Source organism: Chiloscyllium punctatum, chromosome 46, assembly GCF_047496795.1.
Source record: "Chiloscyllium punctatum isolate Juve2018m chromosome 46, sChiPun1.3, whole genome shotgun sequence".
Taxonomy (NCBI): Eukaryota; Metazoa; Chordata; class Chondrichthyes; order Orectolobiformes; family Hemiscylliidae; genus Chiloscyllium; species Chiloscyllium punctatum.
In genome coordinates this window covers 47703050-47724527 of record NC_092784.1, presented here as the reverse complement: position 1 = coordinate 47724527, position 21478 = coordinate 47703050, and the positions used below count along the sequence as shown (strand labels likewise).

At 40.5% G+C, this 21478-nt stretch overlaps 1 protein-coding gene across 9 annotated transcripts in view; it reads right to left on the bottom strand.

The window, feature by feature from the left end:
- LOC140468004 (uncharacterized) overlaps positions 1–21478 on the bottom strand; it is a 147785-nt gene that overhangs the window by 38741 nt on the left and 87566 nt on the right. For 8 of the 9 annotated variants that reach the window (XM_072564136.1, XM_072564135.1, XM_072564142.1 and 5 more), the window contains 2 exons: positions 15260–15694; positions 12670–13203 (listed from right to left, as the gene is read on the bottom strand). In XM_072564136.1, the coding sequence (XP_072420237.1) occupies positions 12670–13203; positions 15260–15694 (969 nt within the window). The remainder of the gene's footprint in view (positions 1–12669; positions 13204–15259; positions 15695–21478) is intronic. The other variant, XM_072564140.1, reaches the window with a different exon arrangement.

Genomic DNA, 21478 nt, shown 5'->3' with positions numbered 1-21478 from the left:
GAGAACGCTCCAAAAACAAAAGTATTCAACCGAAGATAATGAAACAGAGGCCAAATACAAAGTGTTGGTAGTTTGATATTTCCTGATGAAGGGCTTATGCCCGAAATATCGATTCTCCTGCGCCTCGGATGCTGCCTGATCTGCACCACACTCTCGACTCTGATCTCCAGCATTTGCAGTCCTCACTTTCTCATAGTTTGATATTTCACAGGAAAACCCGAAAAGGTTGATCAGATACGTCAATGCTGGGTCAGAAAATTGGCAGCACTGGTCAATAACTGCTCAGCTAAACCACATGCTAATAGCAAGCAAAATATCAAATTAACTTTCCTTCTTTCAAGTACCATATTTAATATAACCAATAACCAATGAATAAAAAGATTGACTCATAAAAAATTTTGAAAACTTACAGCACAGAAGACCATTTGACTCGTTGTGCCTACGACCACCAAAAATGATGTATTCAATCCAATCAAACTAGATTTTGTACAAATCTTCTTAATAAATTGATGTGAATGTGCCAAGTCAGTCAGGTCAGAACATCGGACGTCAGGCGGCTAGAGTTGGCAGTGAAGGAGGCCCAAGGCTTGCATGCAAGTGGTCCCACAGATGTTCTCTGAAATGTTCTGCAAGTTGGCGTCCTGTCTTCCCAATGTAGAGGAGACCACACAGAGAGTAACGAACACAGTAGATGATGTGGGTGGAAGTACAGGTAAATCTCTATTGGATATGGCTCCCCTCCCACTCTGTCAAGGACATGCAAGTCCTGGGCCGCCTCCATGACCAAACACTAGCCACCCGACGCCTGGAGGAAGAACGCCTCATCTTCAACTTTGGGACCAACCACACAGGATCAATGTAGATTTCACCAGTTTCTTCATTTCCCCATCCCCCACCTTATCCCAGATCGAACCCTCAAACTCGGCACCACCTTTTGAACTGTCCTACCCGTCTAACTTCCTTCCCACCTATCCGCTCCACCGTCCTTTCTGACCTATCACCATCATCCCCCCCACCTCCATCTACCTATCGCATTCCCAGTTACCACCCCCCCAGTCCCATTCCCCTCCCATTTATCTCTCAGCCCCACTGTGCCACCCTCTCACTCCTGATGAAGAGCTTATGCTCAAAACACCGATTTGCCTGCTCCTCTGATGCTGCTTTTCCAGCGCCACACTCTTCGACTCTGATCTCGAACATCTGCAGTCCTCACTTTCTCCTCTTCAGAACAGTCAAAACCGTATCAAAGACAATGACCATAAAATCTTAACTCAAAAAGAATACTGACAGTGACTGATGTCAAACAAGTATTCACAGAACAGCTAACGAAGGTGCTCCACTATTTAAAAAAAAAGCCGACAAACTGGAAACCAAAAGAACTGCAGATGCTAGAAATCAGAAAGACAAAAACAGAAATTGCTGGAAAAGCTCAGCAGGTCTGGCAACATCCATGGAGAGAAATCAGAGTTAATGCTTCAGGTTCAATGACTCTTCATCAGAACCAAATTGTCTCCTGGATCCAAAACGTAAACTCTGTTTTCTATCCTCAGGTGCTGCCAGACCTGTTGAGTTTTTCCAGCAATTTCTGTTTCTGTCTTTGAAGGGAAATTTAAAATTGCTCGACACTTCCTTTTAACTGTAAACCCAGATGAGGACAATATTTTGTTTGGCTTCACAGTGGATAGCAAAGCTGCCCATAATCTAGTTTTTGCTTGCAGAAAGAATTCATAAGCTAATGCTAATCCAAATACAAAGCAAAGAGTGCAGTTCAGGGCTGGAAGATAAAGATTCATTGTCTCAGTGAAAGAGAGCAAAAATGACAAGTAACCTCCAACAGGCAAAGCAGTAGGTAGGAAGAACTGTAGGCATTAATTTCTCATTTACAGCCAAAGAAAATCTAAGGATTTAACAAGCTACAGGTGCTAAATTGAAGTGTCACATTTAAAATGGCTTACTTGAAATTGTACTTCTAATAAGTAAGAAAAATTGACGCAACTAAGAAATTGAAATGCAGCCCCCTGTGCTGATATATTACATAAAAACATTCCCAACATGTCAAAATTCAGGGTACATATCGGTCTGCTAAAATGAGCAATTTGTCAATGCAAATTGGCTGTAATGCGACTGATGAATAGGGGACACTGTTTGTAAAGTGCAAACACATATAGCATCACCAACAGTTATTCTTATTGCGTGATTTTTATAAAGCACAGGGTTACACTAGAATGCAACCATTGCGTTATGGAAGAATTACCCGTACTTTGGCTTAGTGACATTTTGATATGACTATAAGCTTCGTGCATTTTTGATGAAATAGTTTCCTCATCTCTCCTAACAACAGGTTAACATCCAAGGAGTCACACCATGTTCATGCAAGATTAAATATTCAGCCTAGCAAGAATACAGCACCAAATTCCATCCTCAACTATCATCGAACAGAAATTGCTGTGGTGCACAAACTTAGAGAAGCAGACTTGGTAGATTCTTTTCCTCTGTGAAGTGGTAAGGTTTCCTTTGAGATTAGCCATATCAGCACAGACCAAAGGACCTGTGACATAGGGAAAAAAACTCACAGAATCATAATAAAATCCCTACATTATGGAAGCAGGCCATTAGGTCCATTGAGTCCACATTGACCCTCCGAAGAGCATCCCCCCAGACCCAACCCTCTAAACCTAGCCCTGCAACACTGATTCCCGTGGCTAATCCATCTAGCCTGAACATCCCTTGACACTATGGGCAATTTAGCATGGCCAACTCCATGGTGTTCCAGTTTCCTCCCACATTACAAAAGTTGTGCAGGTCAGGTGAATTGGCCATGCTAAATTGCCCATAGTGTTAGGTGCATTCATCAGGGGTAAATGTAGGGAAATGAGTCTGGGTGGGTTACTCTTCGGAGGGTCGGTGTGGACTTGTTAGGCCAAAAGGTCGGTTTCCACACTGTAGAAAATCTAATCTAATCAATTCCCCTAACCTACACATCTTTGGAGTGCAGGAGGAAACTGGAGCACCCACAGCAAACCCACGCAGACACTGGGAGAATGCCCAAACTCCACACAGACAGTCACCCAAGGCTGGAATCGAATCCGGATGCCTGATGTTGAGAGGCAGCAGTGCTAACCACTGTGCCACCCTATGAGGCCATTTAGCCATTGAAACCACATTGCCGATCAATTAGAAAATGGCTGATCTGATAATATTCAATTCCACTTTCTTGCCTTTTCCCCATAATCGTCGAGGAATGGAAATCTATTGCAGCCTTAAATATACTTAATGACCTTGACAACTATCTACAATAAAGAACTGCACGGATTCACCATCCTCAGAAAAAAATCCTCAACCCTGCCTTAAATGGATGATTTCTTACTCAGCGTCTACCCGTCAAATCCCCTAAGAATCTAGAATGTTTCAATAAGGCCTCCTCTCTTTCTAAATTTCAATGAGTCTTAGCCAAACCTACTTAACATCTCCCATAAGAAAATCCCTCCATGTGGAGAATCAATCTAAAGAACCATCTCTGGACTGCATCTGATAAAGTACAATTGCTTCTGCTATAATGCGCATTTCTTCGATGTGAATTGACTTAAACTCGATTGAAGAATTTAGATTTCTATTTGCGGAACACTAACTTCCTTTACCTGTATTGGCTATAACACAATTCCAGCCCCATTAGTTTAAATGGGGCGGCTATTGTGCAATTTTCTTATAACGCAAGATTGTAAGAGAACGGAATTATTGCATTATTTCAGAACTCACTGTACATCTTTACTTGGATTAAGGGGGTCAAAACTGTTCAGTGTTCCAGCTGTGGTCTGACTGGTGCCTTGTTAGCACGACTACCCTATTTTTATACTCTATTCCCTCTGAAATAAAGGCCAGTATTCCAACTGCCTTTCCTAATACTCACTAAATTCGTAATGCTTTTGAGATGTATTCATGAGGACTCCCAAATCACTCCATTGCTGCAGCTTTCTGCAGACTTTTCCAATTTGAATAATGCTCAGCTCTTCTATTCTTCCTGCCAAAGTATATAACCATACATTTTCCACATAGTATTTCATCTGCCAAGCTTCTGTCCACTCACTGCTTTCCAGATCCCTCTGTAAGCCCCTTTTGTCATCCCTAACATTTGCCTTCCCACCTACTTCCCATCTGCAAACTTAGCTATAGTCACTAATATGTATTCTAAATAATTAAGAACAAAGCACTGATCGCAGTTCTTTCCACAAGTTACAAGGTGCCATTTTGAAAACACCTCCTTTATCGCAACTCTGTCTTCTAATAGTTAGCCCATCTTATATGCAAATAAAACCACACCCAACACCATGGGCTTTTATTTTATTGAGTAGCCTTATGTGTAGTAGCTTATCAAATCCAACAACTCTCTCTTAAACTGTATGACAATAGAATGCAGATGCACAAACCAAAGATTTCTTCAGCTCTAACCATATTTTCTTCAATTCATGCAGTAAGGGCTTTTCCAAAAGGCTGTGCTTTATTTTTTGGAACTTATTTTCATTAAAAGCACTTTTAGATTCCTTACGTTGGGGTGCAATTATTGCCTGAGAGATCACTTAAAGGTTAATCTACAACTCAGATATACAGGATGTTTTATCAAACGACAGTTACATTGCTTACTTCTGAAATAAATTGCTCTACATGCCCCAAGGACCTAGCATGTTTCACTGTGACACTTGGTACACTATCTGATGCAAATCATTACTGTTATTACATGGGATTCTGATGTGTGCAAATTGCTGCTGATTCTCTCTAAAAAGTGACAATGTTCTGAAGAATACTGTTTCAGAATATCCCAGTATGTGGAAGGCACTGGGCAATACAAACTCTTCTCACGTCCTGGGTTGAAAAAGGCCAAATTCTTGACTAAGAAATGACTATGTTTGTACAACCAGAAGGAATGCTTCTTGGGCACCTCAGTCAGCTGCACTTAGTAAAGGAAAACGTGTAAATATCATCTTGCAACAATCAAACTCAATATCCAGTAAATATATCAATTATAACTGCCTGAAGAATATGTTGACTATGACCAATATGAAAGACTTCAAAAACGTACTGATCAAGCTAATAGTATATCAGACATAAAAAGCTAAAGATTGCATGTGTACATGAGGTCAACTGTATCTGACTCAGTCTGATTTGCATAATGAGAGGAACACAGAATTTAAACTAAATAGTGGGGGACAAGGGCTCGAATCTGAAAACGTGTGATAAATCAGAATACAGATAAAGCAAGAAAGAAGGTATTAATGTGGGAAATGATCAGCAGACTACGTCAGGAGTAAAGAGCACAAATCTAAGATTAAATCAACAGATAAGATAGAGGTTTAGAAACATAAAACAATGGGTTAAATTCAAAGCTTTGTACCTGAATTCAAATAGCATTTGAAACAAATATTTATCGCTAATTGGGCTAACAGTTCATAACTATTATCTAATAGCTTCTAAAGATTATAAGAGGTAGCGTTTTCACACAGAGGATGTTGCGCGTATGGAATGAGCTGCCAGAGGAAATGGTGGAGGCTGGTACAATTACAACATTTAAAAGGCATGGGGGGGGGGGTGTGTGGTTTAGAGGGATATGAGGCAAGTGCCGGCAAATGAGACTCGATTAGTTTAGGATATCTAGTTGGCATGAACAAGTTGGACCGAGGGGTCTATTTTCGTGCTGTATATCTCTCTGACTGGCTTTAAGAAAACAGACTGGGACTAATGAATAAATGCAGCAAACTATGAAAAGTTGGAGAAATTACTCTGTTAACTGACAATGACAGTCACACAGAGGGGAAGTAACACCTTTGGGAGTGAAGAACAGCTCCCCAAATTGTAACCATACGGGAGGTCAGAGCATAAAAGAAGAAAAATTGGAAGCTTCCCAAAAAGGTAATTGATAACTATGGGGAATTTTAATCTACATTGTGACTGAAAAAGTTAGGTGAGCAAACGTTACTTAGGTGAAGAATTCCTGGAATGTTTGAGATATTTTGGCAGAACAGCATGCCCTAAATCAAGCAGAGAGCAGACTATTTTATTAATTACAGTTGGATTCAATTTGGAGAGATGTGGGTCAGAGATAAGCGCTTTAATCTTAAAATATGGGCAATTATGAGGGTATGAAAGCAAAGCTAACTGAACTGAACTGAACTGTGATAGGTTGATAGAAATGAAGAAGGGCTTATGCCCGAAACGTCGATTCGCCTGTTCCTTGGATGCTGCCTGACCTGCTGCGCTTTTCCAGCAACATATTTTCAGCTCTGATAGAAACATAGTAGCCAGTACTTAAGGGGATATTTCAAAATACAGCAGATACATTTCAGCAAGAAAGAAAATTCCAAGGAAAGATTAACTCAAGAACTTAAATATACTACCAAACTTAATGAAATAGCATATACTCACACAAAGCTGATGGCAGGCCGAAGACTGGACAGAATATAAAACCAGCAAAGATTGACTAAAATATTAATAAAGAAGGAAAAATTAAGAGCATGAGAGAAAGATGCGAGAAATATGAAAACAAATATTAAGTTTCTATAGATAAGAAAATAGCTAAAGTGAGTATCGGTCCTGTAGAAACTGAGCCTAGGGAATTAATAATGGAAAATAAGAAAGACGGCAGATGTCAGATCAACCATGATCCTTTTGAATGGGCGAGTAGGCTCAAGGGGCCAAACAGCCTGCTCCTGTTCCTATTTCCTATGGTCTTACAAGTTCAACAGGTATTTTGCAGGTAGCCCAGAAATAGCTATAAATCAGGAAATGGGGGTGGGGGAAGGGGGGTGCGGGAGAAGAGTGGAGCGTAAGAAGATTACAATAGTCAGGGAAGGCTGCCAAACAGATTGTTGGAGCTGCGGGCTGTTAAGTCCCTGGGTCATAATGAATTTCATCCTAGAATCTTAAAAGAAGTGGCTTGTGAGATAATTAATCCATTGGTTCTAATTCCCAAAAAAAAATTGTTTCAGAGAAAACAGTACTCAAAAAGGAAACCATAGGCCGTTAGTTTAATATCAGTCATTGGGAAGATGTTAGAATCTATTAAAGGTGTGCTGGCAGGGTGCTTACAAAGGTTCGAGATAATCACAGAGTCAATGTGGTTTTGTGAAAGGAAAATCACAAAGTCTTTTGGAGGTCTCTGATGAATTAAGTGTACTGTGGATAAAGGGCATTAGTGCCGCACTTAATATTTCCAGAAGGCATTTGGTACGATGCCATATCAAATGAGTATTGTCAAATATAAAGACACGGTGTAGGGGCTAACACATGGACATGGGTAGAAGATTGGCTAACCAACAAGGTCACTTTTTTTGACTGGCAAGATTTGACAGTAGTATGGCACAGGGATCAATGCCAGTCTCAACTTTTTATAATTTAAATAAATGATGTAGATGAAGGTCTCAAAGGTATGTTTGCTGATGTTGTCCATGTTTGAGGACAGCATAAGGAGGCTATAAAGAAATAGTGTCAGTGAGCAGGCAAATCTCTGGTAAATGGAGTATAATGTGAGAAAATGTGATACATCTTGGCAGGAGAAGTTAAAAAAAAACACATTTTCCCAAATGGAGAGAGACTGCAGAGCTTCTGGGTGAAAAGAAATCAGAATGTCCCAATGCACAGAATCACAGAATTACAATTAGGAGATTGCTTAACTCATCATGTCTGTATCAGCTCGCTGAATGAACACTGAATTAGTGCCATTCTCCTGTCTTTTCCCCATAACCTTGAATATTGTTTCTATTTTGAAAGTCTTCTTGAATGCCTCAATTGAACCTGCCTCCACCACACTTCCAGGAAGAACATTCCAGACTCTCTCAACTCGCTTGACTGTACCTTTCTCACATCACATTTGCTTCTTGCAAGTTACTTTTTCTCTGTACTCTCTAGTTCTCAACCTTTCTGCAAGAGGGATGTTTATCCCAAACCACCCCTTGATTATGAAAAATTCTATCAAACTACCTTTTGGTTGTCTCCTTTTAAAAAGGAAAATAAATCTAACTTCTCCACACTATCCTCATAGCTGATGTTTCTCACTCCTGGAGCTAATCTTATGAACCTCTCTACATTCCAACCAATTCAGTCACAACAAAAACAGAAATTGCTGGAAAAGTTCAGCAGCTCTGGCAACATCTGTGAAGAGAAACTGGAGTAAACGTTTCTGGTTCAGTGACCCTTCCTCAGCACTCAACTCTGAGCAAGGGTCACCAGATGCAAAATGTTAACATTGATTTCTCATCATAAATGCTGCCAGACCTGCTGAGCTTTTCCAGCAACATCTGTTTTTGTTTTGAATTTAAACAAGAAAGAAAATTCCAAGGAAAGATTAACTCAAGAACTTAAACATACTACCAAACTTTACCAACATGTGCAGTTTTAAAAAAATTTTTACAATGCATTTGCATCCTTTCTAAAGTATGGTACCCAGAACTGCATGCATTACTTCAGCTGAGGTCTAAGTAGTATCTTAAACAAGATCAGCAAAACTGTTTTTTATTCATTTATGGATGCAGATGACAATGGCTGTGACAGCATTTAATGCCTGTCCCTAATTGCTTTTTGGAAGGTGTTAGTGTGCTGCCTTTTTGAACTACTGCAGATCATTTGGTATCAGTAGACCCACAATGTCATTGAGATGGAGCTCCTGAATTTTAAACCTGCAATATTGAAGAAATAGTAATAAGATTCAATGTCAGGGTGGGTGATTTAAAGAGGAACTTATAAGGTGAAGGCGTTCCCACGTAACTGCTGACCCTGCCTTTTTAGTTAGACACGGTGGTAGATTTGGAAGGTGCTGTCTAAGGAACATTGGTGAATTTCTGCAGTTCATCTTGTAAATGGCACACACAGTTGCTACTGAGTATCAGTGGTGGTTACTTGTAGATATGGTACCAATCAGGTGAGTTGTTTTATCTTGGATGGTGTCAATCTTGAGTGTTAAGGTGTTCTCATCTAGGCAGGTGGGGAGTATTCTATCGCACTCCTGACTTGCACCTTGCAGATGGTAGACAGACCTAGAGGAGTCAAGAGGTGAATTATGATGCTGGATTTCTAGGCTCTGAACTACTTTTGTAGCCGCTATGTTAAGATGGCTAACCCAATTCAATTTCTGGTCAATAGCAAATCCAGGATGCCAATAGTAAAGGATTCAGTACTGCTAACAACATTGAATGCCAAAAAACAATGGGTAGATTCTCTCTTGTTAAAGATAGTCATTGCTGGCATTTGTATAGTACAAATTTTACTGGATGTAGGTTGGCTCTCTGAGCTGGAAGGTTCACGTTCAGATGTTGCGTCACCATTCTAGGTAACATCTTCAGTGAGACTCCGGACAAAGCACTGCTGATGATTCCTGCTTTCTATTGTCCTGCTTTCTCCAGTGAGTCCGGAGGCTCACCGAAGATATGGTGACGAAACGTCTGAACATGAACCTTCCAGTTCAGCGAGCATCCAGAACCTCAATCTGAGCTACAAATCTTCTCAAAACTCGCTAACAAATTTTACTTGCTACTTCTTAGCCCAAGTCTGGATATTGGCCAGGTCTTGTTGCATATGGACATGAACTGCTTCAGTATTTGAAAAGTCATAAATGGTGCTGAACTTTGCACAATTATCAGCAAAACCCCCACTTCTGACCTCATGATAGAGGGAAGGTCATTGATGCAGCAGCTGATGATGACTGAGCCCAGGACATTACCCTGAAGAACTCCTGCAGGTGTCCTGGAATTGAGATGACTGATCTCCAACATCTTCCTTGTCGCCAGGTATGGTTCCAACCTTCTTTCTCCTGTACTCTGCCCCTCTTTATAAGGGAGCTTACAGCATCCAGAGCTTTAACTGCTCACCTTACCTGTCTTGCCATCTTTACTGACTTAAGTACATATACACCCAGCTGCTCCTGCACATTTTTTAAATGCGGTTACCTCCATTGTCTTTCTACCAAAATGCACTGTCTAATACATCTCGGCATGGAACTTCATCTGCCTCCTATCTGCCCAGTGCACCAAATGGTCAATCACGGTCTTCCTCACCATTTCCAATGCTTCCACAATCTTTGTTTTTATCATCCATGAACATTGAAATTGTCCCCTGCAGTCCAGGATTACAGATATTTGTTAGAAAAAAAAAGGCCTTAAGAATATCCGTTCATTATTATTCTTTGTTCCCTATCCGTCAGCCGGTTTAGCATCCATGTTGCTACTGTCCCACTTGTTTCATGAGCTGTAACCTTCCACACAAATCTGTTAGTACTGTATTAAGCCCTTTTGGATGTCTACATAGCCACATAACTACATATCTGTCATAGCTCTGTCACAAATATACAACTCTACAATAAACTCCAGCAAATTAAACATTATTTTCCCTCAGGAAATCTGTGCTGGTTCTTCTTTATTAACCTTTTCTTCCATGTGGCTGTTAACTCTATCCTAAATAATTGTTTCAAAATCATTTCCCAACCACTGAAGTTAAACTGATTGACCTGTAATTGCTAGGGATACATTTCATACAGCAAATAATCAAGAAAGAAAATAACGTGTTATTGTTTATTTTAAAGGGGACTGAATTCAAAAGTAAGTAGTTATGCTTTGATTGTACAAGGTACTGGTGAGATGACATCCAGATTCATGTTTATAGTACCGGTCTCCTTATTTAAGGAACATTCTAAATATATCAGTAGTTTCTCAGAGAAGATTTACTAGATAAATACCTGAAAAAGGTGTGGGCTATCATATGAAGGAAGGTTTGACAGGCTAGGCATGTACCTATTGGAGTTTAGAAGAATAAGAGGTGACTTGAGAAGATCCTGAGGGGGCTTGACAAAGTAGACATGGAAAGAATTTTTTTTTCGAAATTCGGGATCTCTAATTTAAAACAGAGATGAGGGCATTTTTTGTCCACTCAGAACCAAGAGTCACTGGAACTTGTTCCTCAAAAGGTGGTGGGAGCAAAGTTGTTAAATACTTTTAAAGCAGAGGTAGACAGATTCTTGATAAACAAGGGATGAAAGTTTATCGGGGTAGGCAACGAGATGGAGCAATCTGGTAGATAGGAGCTTATTCTTGCTCCTAATTTGTAGAGAAGCTGACAACCACTTGCAGTCTCTTAAAGTTCCTATTGCTGGGGAATGACTTTTTGTAAGATGTTAACATATGTTCTTGTTGAGAGCCAATAAGATCCAAATCACGTATCAAAAGTTGAGGGCACCCTGCTAAGAATTAAAGGAAGCCCAACTGTCAGGTAAAAATGACTTTACCTCACAGACAGAGGGCTACAGCCTAATAGCAAATTTGAACTCAAAGGCAGCAAACATCTTTCTCAATCTATGAGAATGCATAGACCGTCTCACCAGTGCTCCTCATTAGTTGCTGACATTCCCCTTTAACCAACAGTACTTTGAACCACAGAACAGTCTAAAGTTCCATAATAAAAATCTGATACATGAACAAATTGCAGTCTTTGAAGGTCACTTTACATCATTTGTGTTCTTAATTAGCTCTTCTCAAAGAGGATGTTGGTTTCAACTCTTCAAAACTGGGTACTGTGCATAACAACAGGTAATTCACCCATTGCCTCAAGTACACACTGGAAATCCCAGGTGGGCATTTACGTAAACCAGCTTTGATTGAGCACGTTATACTAATCATTCTTAAAAGTTCATTGTGGGGAAGCATGAGAACTATAACTATAGCACAAGCTCTGCCTACACCTAATGAAAGATAGCAGCAGTGCTATTTGCCAACAGAAGCAAAAGAGGAGACAGCAGTCTGAACTTGGTCTCACAATGCATTTCAAATTACACAGTTCTCATGGTGGCAGAAAAGTTTTTTTGGAAAAAAGGAACAAGGTTCCAAGATTTAACCCAATGGATAGACATAGTCTTAAGTGTCACATAGAAGTAAACCAATGGAAGACTAGGGTTATACAATAAGCCCTGTAAAAGCAAACACATTGAAGACTGCACATATTTTATGAAATAATAAAGGCATGCACCATCAGAGACACATCTGGAAGTACTAAGCATAGATGATTACTATTAAGAATTAACTTCTCCTCTAACATTGCTTTTTTAAAAGTTGTGTAATGGTTCAGAAGAAGTCCATTTGCTTTCTATTAAAATTGGACCACACACAGTAGGGTATACATTATTTTTAAAAAGCTGCTTACATTTCAGGCATTCAGATTTTAAGGCTCCATGTACTACAAGAAACACTAAAATGTGCCAACCCTTCAGGACTCAGGAGAGAATGGCAAGGAGGAAAAGCACATGTGACTTTGGCCACTGTTCTGTTTGGTATGCTTCTGGTAATGTGTTTTTTCTGCTTGGCCATCAGGTGATGCCACTGAGCAATCCAGATAGATATTAATTGCTGCAATTTGCAGCAAAAAGGAGGGGCAGTGAATACAGGAGGTAAAACAATTAAGAAAAGCAATAAGATAGATTCATATAACCATAAAACTCAATCATTATCTGAAGCCTAATAATCTTATTAGCCAGCAATATTTTACAGTATATACTGTAAATGCTGTTTTATTCCACATACAAACTCTAAATTCTAACTGACTTTTTAGAATCATTTTCCACTATTTCCAACAGTATAATTGTTCAGCTTTTTTCACTAACTAAGGTAAACACAAAACTGTCGCATCAACAGAAAAACCTACTTAAACGAAGAGGTGAGGTATCTTCGCTGGATGACCACATTTGTTCGGATAAATAACTGCTGCTCTTCAGCAAGGTTGCTGATTCCTCAGGATTATACTCTATTGTGAAGTGCTCCTGTTTCACCTTTTTCAGTGGGGTCAGCTTCAGTTTTTTCAGTGGTGGAGGGGAGAAAAATTGCCCCTGAACCTTTTTCGGCACTAGTGATCCTGATGGAACCTGCCCGACAGATGGAATGGTCAGGCTAAACTTGGATGATTTACCCGGAGAGGGCGAGAAGGGTTCACTCTGCAGGGCCTGCATTGATGCTGGCTTTGAGGGCATTTTGAGCTCAGGTGTGAGAGGCGAGTCGAGAGGATGCATTTTCCTTTTCATAAGCTCCTTCAATGTGTCTATTGGCGAACCGTTAACTGTCCATTCAGTCACCCCAAACTGCCTCAGGTGTGACCTTGCGTGACTCGACAGCCCCTTGCGGTTCTCAAAGTAATCACCGCAAAATTCACAACGCGTCTCTTTGCTAGGCGCTGAATCAATTGCTGTAAATGAAACAAAGGGGAAATTGCAATGAACATTTTTTAACGGTTTCCCCATAAACTGAAAGTGAAATTCTTTGGCCCACTTTAGGTCTCCTTATGCCATAAGCTTTTCCTTGCCCGACAAGGTTCAACCAGGACAATGCTGCTTCTAGGCATGGGGAAAAAGGCTTGGGATACTATCATTCCTAAAGGTATACAACTCAGCCTTCATTTGCTGCATCTAGCTTGACATGGCTTTGTAAGGGTATGGGTCACATCTATGCACCGCTTTATTACTATAACATGGTTACCAGGCCACCACTGCTCACACACTCCCACCAAAACCACCTTCCCTGGCTGTTTAAGCCCCAACTCTTATCTACAGTGATAGAAACAATCTTTTAAGTCTACTTCCACAGAGAACATAACATCCTGGCAGCTCAAGTAAATGATGATTTTTCACATACGTGAGACTAAGCCATGTGAATTCGACAACACGTACTAGAAAACTATCAAAATGTGAGGGAACCATCATGGCAAAATCTAACTCACTTAAGATCCAATCTCACCTAACATCCAGACATGTACACATTTGCAGAATCAATAGCCCAGAACTGGAATCCAGTTATGTTCCCCCCTCCCTAACATCTGAGGTTAACTAAGCAGATATGAAATCTTTATATTCTGTAACAGTGTAGTACACAACACCTTTACAGAATGAGCTGAAAAGAGCAACTTGACTTTCTTTCTCAGAGCCTCGCTAGAAACTGGACAAAGGAGGTAGGAAAAGAAAGCAAACGCTGCAAGATTTTCAACAGCTTTCAGAGTTCGTTTGTATTCCAACTCCAATCCCTGTTGAATCCCTCGTCTTACCACCCACCAAAATTACAAATGAAATTGGAAACTTGTGTACATTGCGACTCCAGGATACATGGCACTTTGGCACTTCAATGCAACAAAATAACTAAAATCATTTGTATGCATTTCTAATCAATTCACCTTTTCACGTCTTTGCTTTGCTATGGCATGGTAATACTTTCAAATGGCTGCATACACAAGGCAGTGCATTCCAATATCAATTTCTAATCGAGGTAAGTCTAATACAGAAATAGTTATGACAATTCACCTAACACATTTCTCTTAAATAACTGAAAGCAACATAACAGGTATCTAAACTAGTGTGCTCCACTGTCTACTGTAATGGATAGTGCTATATTGTGAAAGCTTGATAAAGAAAAGCATCACTCAACAGATTGCACAGTTGTTCCCTCATACCTCTCCAATGTACCCTTGATTTCTAAGTGTCAGCTTTGTCCAGTTGTAGCACTCTTGGTTCCAAATCAGCAGTTTGTGGGTTCAAGCCCATTCCAAGGCATCAACACATAATCTAGGTCGATACTTCAGTGCAATATAGAGATGCTATATCTTCCAGAATAGACGCAAACTGCCTTTTTAGGCATATTTAACAGATTGCATTGCATCTTTTCAAAGAACTGGGAGTTCTCCCAGTGTCCTGCCCAGTATTCAAATAACATCATCAAAACATATCAATTGGTTATTGCTATATGTGGGACCTTGCTAAACCACCCACAAAGCAACTGTAATTACACTCAACAAACATAATTCAACAGCTAAGCACTTTTGAATGTTGAGAGGATATGAGAAGCACTATTTAAAATGCAGTTTAGGTCTTTCTCACCTGGTTGAAAGATGAACAATATAAACCTGAAAGCAGAACAAACCATTGGACTTATCAAATGTGTAATTTTAAACAGCCTTGCTAATCCTGGTTTTATGAATAAATTATGAATAAATTATCAGTTCACCAGCCCCTCAAATAATGCTCATTGCTTACATCCTCATTTCCAACCATCACTCTTAAAATTTCTTCTTTCCCATTCCAGCTAATAGCTTCCCTACTTCTGCTCTCAGAAGGGATGGGGGAAAATAGTCTGGCTCACAGGCATTCCTAGAAAGATGCCAGTGACTCTGCCCCTGGGTCATTCTGATGAGAAGCTATATTTCCTTTGATTACAAAAACAGCATCTTGCCCACCTATCACTAATTAATATCTTACACAGATTTATAGGTGAAGATGGCCAATAAGTTTCTGCAGCCAGTTCATTATTAGGTCTCGAAGCCTGAGAAATCCCAGATTCCATATGTACACTCATAGTGACTTGCTTCAGCTTCTTCTGTGGTGACACTGAAGAGGACGTTAGAGATGTTTTCTTGTTGACAGGTGTTCCTAACTTGAAATTAGTCCTTTCCGCTTTGAGGGCAGACACTTTAGGGTAGCTGTGCGTTTTCTTTATTGGCAACATGGATGACAAAGCACTCTGAATTCCTTTTTTCTTAATGAATTCATTTAAAGCTTCAATCGGAGATCCTTTAGAATCCACGTCCACCGCTCCAAAGTGCCTCAAGTGAGCTCGGGAATGGCTCGACAGCCCCTTCCGGGTTTCAAAGCAGGCACCACACAACCGACAGCTTATGTGTTCACTGTTTACTGCTGTGAATGAAAGAGAGAAGTTGTATTTAACACCGTTACAACGGCACCTGTGTTATATTCATTAACCTCTCATACACTTCATTGATGCATCTAAAGAGCATTTTGCAGCTCTAAGCAGTAATACAGGAACCAAACTATATAGAACTTAAATTTTATTGATTTAAGTGATGGAAATTTAGGGCTGAAAAATAAGTCTGTCTTTCAACTAATCAGACCAATTTGGAAAATTCTAGCTGCACTACAAGGTCTGTGTTATTTTAACTCAGCTGGGATTCTGGTAGGGCTACCATCTAAGCTTGCCTCTCTAGCTGTGAATAAGGAATAAACTCCAATCAGCCAGGGATTATGTTCCTATAATCACTAGTCAGGAGCTTTCATGTGGAGATGACTGTGCATGAGGATGCACAGTTCACATATGAAGTCCATGAACTTGAAAATGCAGCCAATTTAGTAGAACCCTGGTGGGCTGCCAGTTTGCAGGGAACCCCAGTGCATCCTGGACTTTGATTGGCAAGGGGTGCTGCTCAGGGTAGAAAGGGCACGATTATTAATTAACATATCCCATACATCATTTGAAGTATAATATTACTGAAGGCACTGAGCACCTGTGTAGTCTTGACTGCTAAATCTCGGTCACTCAGCAAGAGGATAAAAGTTTGTGTAAATTAATGGCACTTGTACTGAAGTTTGACCAACAGCAGCTTTGTCAAAGTACATCGGAATAAATTTTATGATTAAAAAATTCAAAAGCACATTTTTGAGGGGCAAGGGTGAGAGTTTAGCAAAGGTAGTAAATAAAGACTAACACAAGCACTGACCAATTTGTCTATGATTATTATTTTAACTGGGTAGGCAATTATGAAGCAGTAACACAGAACAAACTCTACATCACTGAAGCAATACAGGTCAAAGTGCCACATGCAAGTCAACCCCTTACCCTTTACTTCCACCCTTCCTACCTAAGCTAAAAGGCAGCAGTGATCAATGCAATAGAACTCATATAAAAGACAAGGAAAGTTTCAGGAATCACAGGCAACCATCACCGTTACAAAATAAAAGCTCATCAACATACACGGAAACACAAAGCATCACAGACAAAAGAGGTTCTGCAGTGCAACCATGCAAACAGCAGCACAGACAAAAAACACAAAGCCAAGCCAGTGCCTGAGCAAATGCAAATAGCCAGAACTCGTAAAAGCAGCTCCAATCAGAAAATACAGTTTAAAATAAGTTGGTGCTATCCTCAAAAAAATAGGCATGTTTCATACCACGAAATATTTGAGGATTTTCTGATGGAACGCAATGTTACAGTGATCAGCACATGAAGTTAGCAGGTTCCCCTCAACTTCAATACTGAATATCTGATGCAAAAGCTGGCACTCAAACTTAGCCAACACTAAGGGTGGTCTTTAAATTTCCAGAATCATACATATGTCCTTAAAGAGAATGTTAAAGAGAAACAAGAACCTGTTTAAATAAAACAATTCCCTCAGTAAGCTAAATAATTAAAAGATAAATTTTGAAAACAGCCAAGAATCAGGCCAAACTGGCAGTTACAGTATAAGAGCAGTGGATTCTCCAGTAAACAATTTAAGTTTGATTATCAATCTCAACTGGATGCAAACTGGAGGAAGTTACTTTGAGGGGTGGGGAGTATCGGAGGTGGCGCTGCTGAGGTTTGCCAAAAAAGAAGTTCCTGCCCATCACATTCAAGACAGAAAGACAGATTTATTCACAAAAGGCCAACCCTGAAATCTACAGCAACTTTGGAACATCTTCATGACATTGGTAAAATCTACAACATAAAGACAATTGATAGCAGACTCTACAAATATCCTAATAACTTAAGCATAAAAGCTTGTATGGTAGGATTTTAAAAAACACAGGGTGCTTACCTTGGTGTACTGATCTTTTGAACTAAGATTGTACTTTACATACCATGTGGTATCATCATGCATTCAAATAACTTCTGAGTCATACCTGCCTTTAAGACTTCATTCAAAATCCACAAGATCCTTTCTTAATTCATGGTAAATCATTCCTCAAGTTAATTCCAGGACTTTCAATCAGAGAATAGTACAATGACCAAGGACCCCTATTACCCACAGAAAGAGAAATATGCATTCTCAGCTATTCCCAAATGGATCTAAATACTAGACGCTTGGCATCAAAAAGGCTGAAAGGCATTAATTAAGAAAGGCTATGTAATTAAATTCAATGAAAAAGGCATTTATGTAAATAATGTCCATAGATCAAAGGATAAAATTTCAAATCTAGCTTGGAGAACAAAACCATGTCCCATGCAGACTATTATTATTTAACTGATATTCCTCTCAAGACAGTTAAGATTAGATTACTTACAGTATGAAAACAGGCCCTTCGGCCCAACAAGTCCACACCGACCCTCTGAAGACAACCCACCCAGACCCATTCCTCTACATTTACCCCTTCACTATGGGCAATTTAGCATGCCAATTCACCTAACCTGCACATTTTTGGACTGTGGGAGGAAACCGGAGCACCAGGAGGAAACCCTTGCAGTCAAGGGGAGAATGTGCAAACTCCACACAGACAGTTGCCCGAGGCGGGAATTGAACCTGGGTCTCTGGCGCTGTGAGGCAGCAGTGCTAAGTACTGTGCCACCGTGCCACCCATAGTTAATAAAATTTAAATTGTTTATTAATATTTATAAAATATTTACAGCAGTGTGTTAGGGAATGTTTTTATTTATTTGAGAAAGTCAGTGGGTTTTCTCAAGTGATAATCCATTTTAGTTATTCTACACGATTAAAAAAGAGCCACTTATGGAACTGGTACACATTCCATACTTTATAGTTTCCATATTGACGAGAAGTTCACAATTTTATGCCATCCTCTTCAGGACCACTTGGTACAGAGGCTAATTTGTATGGTGGCTGTACAGCATTAGCTGATGTAGTGAACTGCTATAATTATACTATTGTGCACTTGTACTGCACACTGGATTTTGAATTATTTACTGTCGTACAAGGAGCTGTCAAGATTAAACTAAACAGACCAGGAATCTACAGAAGCTTTTGGATAAAATGGGCAACAATTGAGAAGGAAAACGGATGTGGCAAGAATACCTAAAGGTGGCACAGTAATACTTAAAAATGAAGCAGAAAAGGATCTGGGTCTGATGACCAATTCTGCAAACCCCACACTGCACTTTAACTGATGTCAGTAAAGTCTACATAAAAGAAAAAAAATTATCACAATAGCTAGCGCAATTGAATATAAAAGGATGAGTTGTTAAAATTTTGCAATGTGGGCCTGACTGCCATTTCAGAATTCTGCTCAGATTTGGTTACCAAGACATTCAAGGCATGGATGAGTCACGGTTCAGTGAAGAGTCCCAAACCAGGATGACAACATGAAATGATGCAGGTGCACAGCAACGCTCACATGAAATGGTGGCAACTGAAAGGGAAATTAATGGAACTAAAAAACATACAAAAAGCTAGATATAGAGAAATCTAGAGAGCTCCTTAAAGTCTGCCAGAGTAAAGGGTGTCAACTAAAATCAGGGCAGATATCAAGAATACCTTTCAGACAGAGTGCCAAAACTTGGAGCAGCAATCTAGTGTAATGGAGATTCAAATCTTATTTAATTAAGGGACAGTGCCATCCCCTGAATAGGAATTTAGATTTGTAACGGAAGAATAAACTCATCAATTCAGATTTTAATTTCTATATTCTTGTAAAATTCTTTCACCAGATGTGAGCATTGCTGACAATACCAGCATTTGCTGCTACTCCCTAATTGCCCCAAAATGGAATGGCTTGCTTGACTATTTCCAAGGGTAGTTAATAGTCAACCATGTGGGTCTGGAATCACATATAGGCTCGACTGCATAAGAATGGCGGATTTTCTTCCTGAAGGGACATTAGTGAACTAAGTGGATTTTTTACAATAATTGATGATACTTGCCATCAAACCTAGTTTTAAATTCCAGATCTCTTTATTTTAAATTCTGTCAGCTGCCATAGTAGGATTTGAACCTGTGGGTAACCTTGCCCTCCGGATTACTCAGGAGGAGAAAGTGAGGACTGCAGATGCTGGAGATACTCCGGATTACTCATTCAATTGCATTAATTCTATATCACCATCTCAACTGTGAGTTAATGCAGTAATCATGATCCCATGACTGCAAAACTTGAGCCATTTTTCTGATACGAGTTGGAAAAGTGCAGCAGGTCAGGCAGCATCCAAGGTGCAGGAGAATCGACATTTTAGGCATGAGCCCTTCTTCAGGAATGAGGAAAGTGTGTCCAGCAGGCTAAGATTAAAGGTGGGGAGGGGTGTTGGAAATGCGATAGGTGGAAGGAGGTCAAGGTGAGGGTGATAGGCCGGGGGTGGGGGCGGAGACATCAGGAAGAAGATTGCAGGTTAGGAAGGTGGTGCTGAGTTCGAGGGTTGGGACTGAGACAAGGTGGGGGGAGGGGAAATGAGGAAACTGGAGTAATCTGAGTTCATCCCTTGTGGTTGGAGGGTTCCTAGGCGGAAGATGAGGCGCTCTTCCTCCAGCCGTCGCGTTGCTATGGTCTGGCGATAGAGGAGTCCAAGGACCTGCATGTCCTTGGTGGAGTGGGAGGGGGAGTTGAAGTGTTGAGCCACGGGGTGGTTGGGTTAGTTGGTCCGGGTGTCCCAGAGGTGTTCTCTGAAACGTTCCACAAGTAGGCGGCCTGTCTCCCCAATAGAGGAGGCCACATCAGGTGCAGCGAATGCAGTAAATGATTTGTGTGGAGGTGCAGGTGAATTTGTGGCGGATATGAAAGGATCCCATGGGGCCTTGAAGGGAAGTAAGGAGGGAGGTGTGGGCTCAAGTTTTGCATTTCTTGCGGTTGCAGGGGAAGGTGCCGGGAGTGGAGGTTGGGTTGGTGGGGGGGGTGTGGACCTGACGAGGGAGTCACGGAGGGAGTGGTCTTTTCGGAACGCTGATAGGGGAGGGGAGGGAAATATATCCCTGGTGGTGGGTTCTATTTGGAGGTGGCGGAAATGACAACGGATGATACGATGTATATGGAGGTTGGTATCATTTTTCTGATACCAGAATTTCTATCCATGAACGATACTCCAGCTTTGCCCATACATATTTTAATGAGTTAATGCACCAGAATTTGGCTCCTTTTGGTAGCTGAGATAGAATGTCAACCGGAGCTCTGCCATTTTAATTGAGTCTGGAGAGAAAGCTGGTCCACTTGGGAGATTATTCTGCTCTGTAAGTGTAGCGTATCATAAGCTGTCATATGTCAATTCAGAGCTGCTCATGAGCTAATGGCAAATTTCTATGGCTTATAATTTCTTTGCTTAGGAGGACGTATTTGGAAAGGCAAGGACTGATTAGGGATAGTCAACATATTTTTGGGTGTGGGAAATCATGTCTTACAAACTTAATTGAGTTTTTTGAAGAGGTAACAAAGGAGTGATGAGGGCATAGCAATGGACGTGACCCATATGGACTTCAGTAAGATGTTCGACAAGGTTCCCCATGGGAGACTGGTTAACAAGGTGAGTTCTCATGGGATACAGGGAAAACTAGCCATTTGGATACAGAACTGGCTCGAAGGTAGAAGACAGGGTGGTGGTGGAGTGTTTTTTTTCAGACTGGAGGCAAATGACCAGTGGAGAGCCAGGAAGGATTGTCGCTGGGTCCACTACTTTTTGTCATTTATATAAATGATTTTAATGTGAACCTAGGAGGGATGGTTAGTAGATTTGCAGATTGCAGGAAAATCAGAGGTATGGTGGACAGCGAAGAA